The 12,919-nt window shown below is 35.8% G+C and overlaps 3 protein-coding genes across 6 annotated transcripts in view; 1 reads left to right on the top strand and 2 right to left on the bottom strand.

The window, feature by feature from the left end:
* Positions 1–4,121, top strand: part of LOC129578037 (uncharacterized) — a 90,941-nt gene extending 86,820 nt beyond the window's left edge. The window contains exons 10-12 of the mRNA XM_055466082.1: positions 68–914; positions 1,015–1,194; positions 1,285–4,121. Coding sequence (XP_055322057.1) covers positions 68–914; positions 1,015–1,194; positions 1,285–1,508 — 1,251 coding nt within the window. The 3' untranslated portion in view covers positions 1,509–4,121. The remainder of the gene's footprint in view (positions 1–67; positions 915–1,014; positions 1,195–1,284) is intronic.
* LOC129578039 (autophagy-related protein 16-1) overlaps positions 1–7,305 on the bottom strand; it is a 58,289-nt gene extending 50,984 nt beyond the window's left edge. Inside the window, exons 1-7 of one of the 4 annotated variants that reach the window (XM_055466083.1) lie at positions 6,930–7,305; positions 6,394–6,667; positions 6,123–6,285; positions 5,942–6,030; positions 4,585–4,798; positions 4,382–4,487; positions 4,165–4,307 (exon numbers count right to left, since the gene is read on the bottom strand). In XM_055466083.1, coding sequence (XP_055322058.1) covers positions 4,165–4,307; positions 4,382–4,487; positions 4,585–4,798; positions 5,942–6,030; positions 6,123–6,285; positions 6,394–6,667; positions 6,930–7,029 — 1,089 coding nt within the window. In that variant the 5' untranslated portion in view covers positions 7,030–7,305. The remainder of the gene's footprint in view (positions 1–4,164; positions 4,308–4,381; positions 4,488–4,584; positions 4,799–5,941; positions 6,031–6,122; positions 6,286–6,393; positions 6,668–6,929) is intronic. The other 3 variants (XM_055466084.1, XM_055466085.1, XM_055466086.1) reach the window with 3 other exon arrangements.
* Positions 7,306–9,117: 1,812 nt separating this feature from the next.
* LOC129577788 (histone H1-II-like) lies at positions 9,118–10,281 on the bottom strand. Its single transcript, XM_055465375.1, has one exon. The coding sequence runs from the start codon at positions 10,152–10,154 to the stop codon at positions 9,444–9,446; it is 711 nt and encodes a 236-aa protein (XP_055321350.1). The 5' UTR covers positions 10,155–10,281; the 3' UTR covers positions 9,118–9,443.
* Positions 10,282–12,919: the final 2,638 nt, after the last annotated feature.

The raw sequence follows: 12,919 nt of genomic DNA, 5'->3' as shown, positions 1-12,919 counted from the left end.
GGTGTATGTGCTATTGTGTATGGTTCTATTTTGCTCTCTAAACGAAACTGGTGTTCTCATTTCATAGGAACCATACTTGGATGTACCAGAAGCGGCCACATACGAATTGTCATCATGCTACAATGTAACGATTGAGTGCCGTGCCGGTGATATGTTGGCCAAGATTCGTACATCGAAACTGTTCGATGGAAAGGTGTACGCAAAGGGAGCACCAAAATCATGTGCCGTCGATGTTAAGAATGCATTGGAGTTTGAATTGCAAATGCCATATCAAGACATCGAATGCAATGTTCGACAAAACGGATTGGGTCGCTATATGAATGACGTTGTTATTCAGCATCATGACACGATTGTAACATCATCTGACTTGGGCCTAGCCGTCACCTGTCAATACGATTTAACAAACAAAACGGTATCGAATGAAGTCGATTTGGGAATAACTGGCGATATCGAACCGGCTCTGTCCGAGGAAGTGATTGTCGATTCACCAAATGTGGCCATGAAGATTACCGCTCGCGACGGTGCCGATGTGATGCGTTCGGCCGAAGTGGGCGACCCATTGACATTGCACTTTGAAATTTTGGATAAAAACTCACCATACGAAATGCTTGTACGTGAATTGGTTGCCATGGATGGTAGCGATAATGCAGAAATTACATTGATCGATGCACGCGGTTGTCCAACCGATCACTTTATCATGGGGCCCATTTACAAGAGCGTCGAATCGGGCAAAATTTTACTCTCACAATTCGATGCATTCAAATTCCCATCGTCCGAAGTGGTTCAGTTCCGAGCATTGGTCACACCATGCATGCCAACCTGCGAACCAGTTCAATGCGATCAAGAAGATTTGAGCGGTGGACTGCGATCGATCATTTCATATGGCAGAAAACGGCGCTCCATCAATGTGACAGGTTTGTGATGGTTCCGTTTTGATTAAACATACCAAATCTAATAAATTGCATCTTTCATTGATCGCTGTTTCTTTTCGTTTTGTTTATCCTTTCGGTACAGAATCTCGTTTCACACGTGAAACCAAAACACCAAGCCGTGAAGACATGTTATTAGTGCAATCCATTCAAATCACTGACAAATTCGGTTTTGACAAGCAAACATCCCTCGAAAAATCACGATCATCCAGCGAAACTGTGTTCGTTTCAACCGATCCAACCGCATTCTGTGTTAATGGATTAGGTGAGAAGTGGTCTCTTAATTGATGTGAAATGCTGATGAAAAATGATGTGTAATGAAAATACTAAACAAATTTTCTTCTCATTCGAATAGGAATTATTGTGGCCGGTACAGTATTCTTGTTAGCACAACTAGCAGTCATTGCCATTTGGACATACTTGTACCAGCGTCGCCGAAAGATGCGTTCAATTGACAGCTGTGCATCATCGTACGGCCCATCATTGCAAACATCAACGTTGCCCGGCAGCCGAACTGATTCGCTTAGCAAACTATACGATTACGATCACACATTGAGTAGTCGACATGGACACTTCTAAAGCATACCAAGTGACACACCAACAACAACAACAACAACAAGAACAACAAATTTATCATCGAATTAAGTTTTAAAACTTGACTAGACACACATACAAACAAACAAACACACAGAGAGAGTGAAAAGAGAAGAAAAAGAGGAGGTAGGAGACAATGAAATGTTTTTTTTTTCATTTTTCTTTCGAACCACAATGCCCAATGTAATATCGAGACACAATTTCATCTTAGAATAACAAATTATTGGATTCTTTTTTTTCATTTTGTTAGTATTTTAATTGTCAACGCTTGCATTAATGCAACCACATATTGCTTAACCAAGCATATTTCCCCATTTTTTTTTACTTAGAGCATTAGATTAGTTTTCTTTCTTTTTTTCATTTGATTTTTATCAAACAACCAATCAATCAAACAGAATACAAATTGATCAGGCTCAAAAATCGAACTTAACTTCAGTTTAATCGATTAATTGTAATCGCAATAGATTAGATCACTCACATACATTGAATCTGAGCGTGAGCGAAGAGCATGATTTAAGTCTCGTGAACAAAAAACACATTATGCAGAGAATGAAGAAGAAGAAGAAGAAGAAGAAGAAGGCATCAATTGATTGAAAAGCATCCTCTTTACGCAAAACTAATTTCTTTTTAGCATTAAAAAAGCTAGAGCCTTTTTTTTGACTTGCGCACTGTCAATGGAAAAAGTCTGACCAGATTGTAAGGCACAAAAACATTCATTACTTTTACTCATATCACACACCAATAACAATGTATACGCAATTAGCAGCAACAACAACAGCAACAATGAGAGAAAAAAAAACACAAGAAAAAATAACGAAAAAAAATGAGAAGAAAAAAATTACAATACATATCAAAATACAGCAAATTTAATGCAAATAAAAATGCTGTGCCACTGTTCCATAGTCAACTTTTAACAATTCATTCCCAATTTACTTAATTGCACAAACAAACACACACACACACATGCAATCCATAATTTTATAGTAAACACAAATCGACACGAAATATTTCAAACTTATTAACAAGATATGACACATAATCGATAAGGAACAAAGCATGAGAATGAAGAAAAAACTGCGGTATTTGAAATATGGACCTTTTTTTTAAATGAATGACAAAAAAAGCGACAATAACTAATTTCCTTTTTAATTGACTGTCTTGACGTTTTGTTGAGACTCGCATTTCACTATGCCATTGGCATTGGCGACGGAAACAATGACAAATTGAAAAAGCAATAAAATTCACCCAATAACACACATGATAATTTGTGTGCGTTTGTTTTCAGAATGTTCATACGTCACCACATCCAATCAATTAATCAACAACATCACATATTTAGATCACACAAACGATTCAGTTTCTATTTTCTTGATGATACTGAATCGGAAACGAAAACTGGAATGTCGCAAAATAGGCACAAACACAAATAGCATTTAAACAATTTTAAATTTTTTTTGTTCGTTTTTTTCCCTGTTGGGTCCCCCCAATAAGAATATGGCAATCATTTTCTTTTAAATTTTCATTATGAAAGTAGACACGGAATGGAAGTGGCGAAACAAAACAAAAAAAAAAACGAAGAAAAAGAAGAATGCAAGTGTGAGTTTTAGAGTTTTTGGTGGCAATATTTAATATTTAAATGTAATCGTATGCTTCGCGAATATTCAATATTTAAATGTGCGGTCATTCAAATCACTCACACATTAATTAATTTACACCACTGCACAGAACATTGAAGGTGCTCGTCATATAGTTCATAAGTATTTATTATTGTACTTCAGTTTGAAATAATAATAATAACTTTTTCTTTAAAATAAGATTAGGGAGATGAAATACCGTGAGTAAGAGGTCGATTTCTTGAATCACCGTTTGCAGTGTGCGCGCATACACAAACGCACGCACTCGGTGCTACAGTTTTCGTTAAATACAATTTCATTAAAGAACTGAATTATTTTTAGTTTGTCTTGCGTTGAGTTGAAAAAGAGAAAGAGAACAATTCCAAAACATTTAGCGGAGAAAGATTAGGGTGCAATGTTTTCACCGATGTTCTACACCCAAGATTCCCGCGATGCGATGCAATGACACCTAAATTTTACTTGAATTAAAAATTATTCGTCGATCGACTAATCTCAAATTCGAATTCAACCGAATGCACTAGGTGCTTCTGAATGAATCAAATTCCATTTCCCCTTCTCTTGATTCCACAAAACAAACAAACCGCTTCGAGATTATTTGAGAACACAAAACTTTTTCTTTTCTTCTAGACACAAGTATACTTTTAGCCAATATAACATCAACCTAATGATAATTTAAATCAAACGAAAAAAAAAAATATCTTTTTATTTATTGAAACAAACAAAAAAAAAACTTTAGATTAGAGCATCAAGCAATAACAATTGATTTGAAAAATGAATTGCTTAAGTAGGCGTAGAGAAAAAAGAACAATTACTTTTAGATTTTTGTAACGGTTCTTTTTCACTGGAAAATTCGTTTCAAAATATAGCAAATGAATGTGAGCAGACCGAAAAAGAGACCCGTAAACCAGTAATATTTATAATAATCAAATAAAGACAAAATAAAGATTTAAAATTGAATAAAAAAAAAACATCACATGCGCTTATTTTTGGTTTTGCATTGCACTTACCCTAAGCCGTTGATCGGACACTGTCCACACTCTGCTAGCGTAATCGTTTGATGTGGCCAAGACCATAGTACCAGTTGAATCGAACTCCACCGAATTTACAGCCGCATTGCTTCCGATCAGGATTCCTCGTGGCTCCATTTTAGCTAGAATTCAAGAGAAAAATCGAAATTATCACTCAATTTCTGTTGCTGTTAAATAATGATTTCGTAGAGTATACCTTTGCCAACATCCCATAGATTGACTTTTCGATCCGCTCCTCCAGTTGCGACCAAAGGCTCTACTGGACTCCATCGAACTGCATTCACTTCTCCATCATGGGCATCCTGGGTGAGTAAAATATGAATGAAATTACAAATTCAATAGTCCACCAACGCGTTTTGGCATCAGACAGTCCAACGAAGGAGAAAAAAAAGCACTTACGAATTTCAGATGAATACGTTTCGGTATGCCATCGCTGAAGAAACCTGCTGCTTTGGCGTTGCCGGTCAGATCACTAAGGCTGCCCGTACGTTCCAATTCGGGCGGGAATGCTGGCACTGGACTATTTGATCGTCTACTGGCACCTTCACGAGCTGCATCTTCCAACTCCTTACGCATCTTATCCGATCGCTTCCTAAACAATGATTTACCAATTCTTTTTCGTTTAGTTATAGCAAAATAATGTTCAACTGGTTATCAGGAGCCATTTATGAGTTAGTATCAGAAAATTAAGTGATTAATGAGTTTTGTTTACCACATTTTCATCATCGTCACAATATTTAATCACTTTGCAAAGCACACAATTCAGAAATATCGGTACACACAGTGCGGTGGTGAAATTATTATTATTTCTAATTTGGTAACGGAAAAATGTTTGCATCGCACGCCGATTTCAAATGAATGAGCAAAGGTAACAGTGAGACTTATTCTTGTAGTGCATCTGAACGACTAAACACATGAGAAAAATTTGTTTTGAAAAATGTTTGTGCTTTGTGTTTCGCATGAAGAAAAATCATTCATTTTTGCTGCATTAATTTGCTGTGAGGAAAAGTCCCACTTTTGCCCCCAGTCATTCAAATGCAAACACCTTAAAATATCGAATTTGTCGAACAGTGATGAGTTTGAGAGCAGGTGCATTTGTCAGTTACCATCTTTGGTTGCCGTGAAGCTGTTAACCTTCACGCGCAACTTAATTCGACGTGTGAGTGCGCGTTCGCGTGCATTCGATCGCCAACGTTGAGTTGTTTACAAACTGAAAATAGCTTGGTATGTGCAATGCACGATGATGACACATCTTACGCAAATTTCCACAGTTTTTAAACTCACCGTAACCGTGTATGGACAAAGTATCTGTGCTTTGCAAAACAACATGTTGTGTGCGTGACCAATGTGATTTATTCCGCATAAATTGAACTTCTATGCGTTGGAATAAAAAAAATATTGCTGATGAGAAAGGTCGTAACAGGCAAAATTTAGTACCAGGGGCATAAATCAACGAACAGTTTAAGCGAAAGTTTTCTTGTTGTTGATTCTGCGCATTCAAATGTTGGCCAAATGTAGGAGAACAGTATTCCCATATCAACCGTACCCAAAAAGTGACAGAGAGAATGAGAGAATTTAGCTTGTCATAATAAAGCTGATCATATAGAAGAGGAGAACAGAAGTGGATAGAACATGCAAAAATGTTCGATCAAATTGACATCAGTTCAGTTGCAAATCGTTTGGTTTGATCGTCGTGCAAAAAACCACAACCTGAAATAATAATTCAACATCCCAATATCCATAATATGTAACATACTTTAAGAAGCTCTCGTTCTCTTCATTCAATTTTTCCGCATCCTTGGCCTTGTATTTGATTAAACGCTCCACAAGTTGGCGATTTTCATCCTGCAATCAAATCAACAATACAATCAATAATCGTGTGAATTTAAATTGAACAATCGATACGATGTTTTGTTCCAGCCTCGCATTCAACATACCTGAACTTTGCGTAGTTTTTCTTCGAGCGATGCAAATGCCAGTTGCAGTGCACAGTGTTCATCTCTCAGGCATGAATTTAACGATTTCAATTCCTGAAGCGATGTCGTTAACATAAGAACTTCAGCGCGTAAACTTGTATTCACCGCTATATGATCGGCAATGCTGTGATGCAACAACAGTGAGTGAAAAAGTGAAAGTTTTTTTTTCGATTGTTAACGCATCATTTGTGTTGTCCACAATACACCAATGTAATAGACTCTATTCAATTACCTCGATTCTCGTTCGCCTAATAATTTATTTTGTTTTTCTAATTTTAAATTTAGATCGATAATCATTTGTGCATTTTCACCCTTTCGCCTGTGTAAGTCGGTGAGCTGTTCTTGTTGTGTCAACAATTTACTTTCGAGTTGCGATATTTTCGCAGTAGCGGCTGCACTTGTGCCATTTGATGCAGCTACACTACCCGTTCGCAATTGCTCATTTTCTACGGACAATTTCAAGTTTATCGACTTTAATTCGTAGGTCGTGTCGAGCAACCGGTTATCTGCAAGGAATAATAAATAAACATAAATATCCTTATTTTATCATCACAAGAAACAACAATTCCATGAATCATTCGCCAAATTCAACGATGGAACAACACATTACACAACGCTAAATTCACATTAAAATCATTAACTTTACAATTGTGGTCCAGCGTCCAAACAAAACAAACAAACAAAAACACACTCCATATGCTTGAATTTAGTCGGAGAAATTGAAATAGCAATTTCAGGTTAGGGATGATGATAGGATTTAATACAAACTTTGTGTTATAATTTCGTTGAAAGAATTTGACTCCCGTCGATTTCGGTCGATCAAATTTTTCACAATTAATGCACGCCAATTTATTTCTTCCGCACTCATGCTAAATCGAGTACACTTGCCACTACAGCCGCCGATTAGTATTACAAAAAACAATTTTATTTAAATACGTAAAAATTTATTATGATTTCACTCTAGTGTTGTTGTTTTTTTTTATATTTTACTCGGATTATTTTTGTATTCAATTAGGTATTATCATTATGACATTTGCGAATGACAAAAACAATGACTGTCGAACAGTGCTGGAGGTTGAACAACAGATGGCGTTGTCATCGCTATTTGATGCGACTCAATGAAACTTTAAATTTATCAATATTTTTAAATAACGGATCAAGCTTTGGCTTTAATAGCTATGAAATAAATATGAATACGTTTTTTTTTCTCGTGGCTTTGGCCCTTTTATTTTGTTTTGAAAAAACCAATATTTTGCCAATGAATCGTTTACAATGGATTTTACTAAATTCTTGCGATTAAATACGATGTCTCTATTTATCGGTATACTCCATGATGCGCTCTGCCATTTCGATTGCATTTTTGCATAGTTCAGGCGTTCTGACCACGAGCTTGGTAGCCATTATTATGTCATTTGAATTCATTGTGGTTTTTTTCGTGTGGTGAGCCAATTCCGATGCTTCCGATGAAATTCGATGTAGTATATCTTTGACGAAAGAATTCATTACGTTCATCGCCATCGTTCCAATTGATGCATCAGGATTTATGCATTTCAACAGCTTGTAAATATCCGTCGAATACGTGTTGTCTTTTTTTACTTTTGTTGTTGTTGTTCGTCGACGTCTTCTTCGACGTGTGGTCATAGTTCTTGTAGATTTTGCCATGTTGAATAATTTAAATTTGAGTTATCTTCTTCTTTGTGTCTTTAAATAAACTTTGTCTGTTGAATTGGTGATACTTTTTCTGAATGACTTTTTTTTTTACTGACAATCCCAAAGACTACTTTGATTCTTCATATTACAAAAAGTCGTGCAAGCGAACGGTAATTCAATCATAGCAATCAAAAATAACAGTATTTATGGGGAAATCGGAACAATTGGACATTTCCCCTTTTGATATGAGTACAGTTTCGATGATATTACAACTATAACTTTTAAATGTATTTCGAAATATGAGAAGGAAAAAGCATGCATCAATAATTTCCAAACCAATTTCAAAATACAAACCTGGAACAGTTCTTGGTAAATATCGAACAACCTTTTCTTGGGATCAGTTAAATAAAAGGGATTAGTTTTTTTTTTCGAAATGTGAGGCAGGTAATGAGATAAAACTAAATGGATTGATGAATTTCTCATTTGGTCCATCATTGTTGTTTCGAGTAGAAAACCTCAATTTAGTTGGTAGAAGCATAAATGAACCGTTGCGACAAACAAATTCCCTCAGAATATTTTTGTTTCAAAGTCCAACATTTGACAACAACAACTCCATATGAAAAAAAAACTTTATGTTGCACTTTAAAACTAAAACATTATGAGGGAATTTGTTGGTCGCAATGGTTCAAATAAAATTGCATTAACGACAGATGTATATATGGACATCACGCCAAGTGTATTTTGTTTGTAATTTTCATATATGAAGAAGTATACTTGTGTGGATTGTTATTAAAATCAAAAAATGTTCCTTCAATGAAGGATCTTCATATACCAAGAAAAAATCGTTGTAAACAATTCCAAAAGCCGACCGAGTCTCTAAACGAGAAGATTCAAGCTGAAGAAGATTATGAGAGCGGGGAATGCATAAAAAATTATAATTTACAAATTCTCTAAAAAAAAATCGGATGTAAACAAATAAAGGAGAGACGACGCATGCGCGTTTATGCACTCACACACGTGAATAAACGCGTGATAGAGGATATTGTGTAGTTTCATATGAGACCTATCCTCTATCCAACATTGAATTCACTCGAACTAAAATGCTCATTGCTTATATCGCTTGGAATGTTGAAGTTATTTTTCTTCAGAACTAAAGCAACCGTCGCTTTAAATGTTCGCATTTTTTTGAATGACTATTTTTTTTCATCAGAAATTTCAATGCCTTGGATTCAATTCATAGTAAATTAATTTCACAGAATATATAAAATAGATCAAATGACCGTAATATACAAAAACTGCAATAAAATTGAAAATTCTCGATTTTTTATTTTCACATTTTTATTTCAATTTTCGAATATGATTACAGTTTCTATGACATCATAGCTACAATGTATGAATGTTCAATTGCATTTCAAAATATACATCAAAAACGTACATCCGAATTGTATGCGAATCATTCGAATCAAGATGGCGCCGGTTAAGGTTTGATTATGTAGGTTTTAAAATCGAGTTGAGAGCTTTTTTTCGTGAATACATTTGGTGCGACAAAACATAAAATGTTTGATTTAGTTCAATTGAATCCGTATACATTAAAATAGATGTAAGGCAGTGTTGCCGTGTCTGAAAAACTAATTAGTTTTCGCGGTTTTTGGTGTTTTTTTTCTCAGTACTGCCAGTAGAGGCGGCTTTCTTTGCAGATGGAGCCTTCTTAGTCTTCGGTGCTTTCACTTTTGACGCTACTTTCGATGATTTTGTAGACTTTTGTTTTGGTGCAGCCGACTTTATTGATGCACTAGACTTCTTCGTGCCTTTTTTCGATGCAGCATGTTTTTTCTTCTCGAACGATGTTTTGATAGCTGTCGCCGCCGATTTTTCTTTCTTTTTCTTCTCTTTTTTCCCATCTGTTTTTAACTTTTTGTCGATGGTTTTGGCAACCTTTTTCTTTTTCTCCTTCGCTGGCTTGGCGGCTGCTGTTACTGCCACTGGTAGTTTGAATGAACCGGATGCCCCCTTTCCTTTTGTTTGTATCAATTTACCCGCAACGACTGCATTCTTAAGGAATTTTTTTATGAACGGAGCCAATTTATCCGTGTCCAATTTGTAATTGGCAGCAATGAATTTTTTTATCGCCTGCAATGATGAACCATTACGATCTTGCAGCGTTTTAATTGCATTGAGAACCAGTTCCGATGTGGCTGGATGGCTTTTTGTTGATGGTTTCTTTGCACCAGTTGACTTTTTGGTTGCTTGTTTTGCTGCTTTTTTCACAGGCGTCGATGGTGGTGTTGGATTCTCTTCCTCTGGAACAGGAGACTGTGACGGTGATTCTGCTACATCGGACATCACGGACTTTTTTCTTCTTCTTTTTCGTTTTATATAATCGAATTTATCACCTTTCACTTCCACTGACAGACACGAAAACCCAAACAAACCACAATAATCACACGAATGAACACAATCGATTGTTTATTACCGCGCGTGAACACACTCATGCATTGGTATATCAAATGGAACTGTTCCGTTCGGAATTGACCGACGAAAAATTGCGGCACCGTGTTTATATCATCGCTGATAAAAATTATTTGGATTTAACCATTTTTTATGATTTTATTAATTAAAATCGATAGTTGAAGTAACACCATCCGATGCTAATCGTTTTTTCAGTATTTTTCCATCGAATTTTCATGTCAAATATTCCTGACGGCTAAACTATAGTCAATAATAATTAGGAGCATCCATTGAATTTATCATTTTTTCGGGTGATTTAGATTATTTTTGCACTACTGAAACCGGCCCACTCAAAATATGTCACTGATTGTGGTGGAAAAGATGTCCATTTTTCAAAAAAAAATGATCAAAATTTATGATTCGCCTGCAAAATATCATAGAAACCACCTATAGACTATCTTGAAACTGACCACATTCAACACAGATCTAATGAGTCACACCAATCGATAGCATCACCAAATAATGTGCGATTACAACCCAATTCTGCAAAATTATATATATATATATATATATATATTCTGTTATCTAAATGTATTTTTAAGAGTTTTCTGTTGCCTGGTTGAAGGGTTAACAATGAAATCCGGGCGATAAAGAGCAATAGAAGAGGAAAGGGAAAGTGCTCACTTATAAGTTAATGTACTAATGTTACTCACTAATTATCTATCTGCATACATTAAACCCTTTTTTCGACCGATGCTAAACATTATCTCTTCGGTGGTTTGAAACGATTGAAATGTCAAAAATTGTGTTTTCAAAGCAATTCAATGGCAGTAAGGATGGGTAAGCGTCTAGCTCGAACTGCAAAAGACATGCATGTGAACCGGCATTTATACATCGCGGATAAGAACGAACGGAAACGAGTCATACACAGCGATACACTCCACGAAATGTGTTCGATAACTCTGTATATAAAAATAGATATAGTTGTATAGGATTGGCGTTGTAGAGTTCGCATCACTTGCGACTTCTTCCGATGCACACTGTAGGTTTGGCTGATTGGGGAAGAACAGCGAAGAAAATATAATCAAAAATTATTTCCTTTTTAATACTCTTACAGACGCACTTCCGAACTCACATTTTTGAATATTCCTCTCTCTCTCCCTCTTTCCATATCCGTATCCGTATCCGTATCCGTATCCGTATCCGTATCCGTATCCGTATCCGTATCCGTATCTCAACTTTCAATCGCACATCGTTTTTGTCTACATGCAAATGGAATTTTGCCATGGAAGATGAATTGTAAAATTTTCTTTTCCTGTTTTTACTTCCGAACGGCAAGTAATTTTTCATAATTTCATATCCGCCTTTGGACATGCATCGTACACCAAAACTATGTCAATAAAGACGATAAGCCGTTTGTTTACACATTCGGTCCATTGTTGTCGATGCCATTGCAAAAACAAATTGCAAAGTATTGGAACTGCACTTCCTGTGCTAATTACGTCGTGCATTATTTGACTTTCTCTTTTTCGCCTCCATCAAAGTAATCTTCAAGAATCTTTGGCAAAAACTATGACCTGCCAACTGTAAAACAAAAATGTTGTGTGTACCATTGGTACTTAAATAAGAAAGTGTGTTTTCACACTTATTTATACCTTGGCGTATGCATTCGTTAATTTTAATCCAGCGATCCTTTGACCTGAATGCAAGGAAATGCCAATGACCAAAAACAAAAGGCAAAAACGTCAACAACAGTTGAAATGCTGTTCATCGTCTGGCTTTATGTAATAAAAATATAAACACGAACGGTACACACTATCTCCACATTAAATGTGCAGGAAATAAAATTTGTTCGCATAAAGCAACACTTCCCTCATCAATTTGTGGACTTATTTGGGATATTTGGTTTGCATGCGAGAAAGGAAGTAAACTGCGTCGTATGAGCTCAGGATATTGGTGAATACGAACGAAAGAATAACAACGAGAGAATTCGTTTATTTACGTATTGGCGCCTACCTGCACCAACACCACACCGTTTGTTGTTTAATCTATTTTTCGCCCCATATTTCATATTCGCATTAGACACTTGTAATGTCTGTCCTTCTCTGAATTATAGTAATCGGTAATAGTGTGCGCTTGTGTGAGTGTGTATGTACAACATCTGAATAGAAAATACTAAGAATCTATAAATTACAAATGCTATATTCGAAATGGCAATTTATGAATGAATATCAGTCAGTCGTAGTATATCGTCAAGATAACTTGGGAATGCACTTTTAAAGCGTACTTTTACATTTTTCTGACTCGTTCAACCAGCCCCAGTTTTATTTTGTTTTTTTTTTATAACATTAAATCAATCAAATTCGTTAAAAGTGAAATAAATTGCATTCAAATTCAAAAGTGCTATTCAACAAAACAGAATTTAAAAAAAACCGGAGTAGAAAAATGAGTGGAATCACATTGAACATCCGAAAACAATTGGAATCCAGCACATTGATCATGGTGTTATTTATTCTGATAGTTGGAATTACTGTGACCGAATGTCGAAATATCCAAAACAAATCCAATGATGATATTCCAAAAGTGATAAGCCAGTGTCGAGCCGCATGCATCCAGCGATTTTTATTCGAACAAGAAAACATTGTAACACAGTCAAATTG

This window comes from Sitodiplosis mosellana, unplaced genomic scaffold, assembly GCF_009176505.1.
Source record: "Sitodiplosis mosellana isolate CC-2019 unplaced genomic scaffold, AAFC_SMos_1.0 Smas_scaffold_6226, whole genome shotgun sequence".
NCBI lineage: Eukaryota > Metazoa > Arthropoda > Insecta > Diptera > Cecidomyiidae > Sitodiplosis > Sitodiplosis mosellana.
Note: the sequence above shows the minus strand (reverse complement) of the source record. Positions and strands in the feature narration are given on the sequence as shown.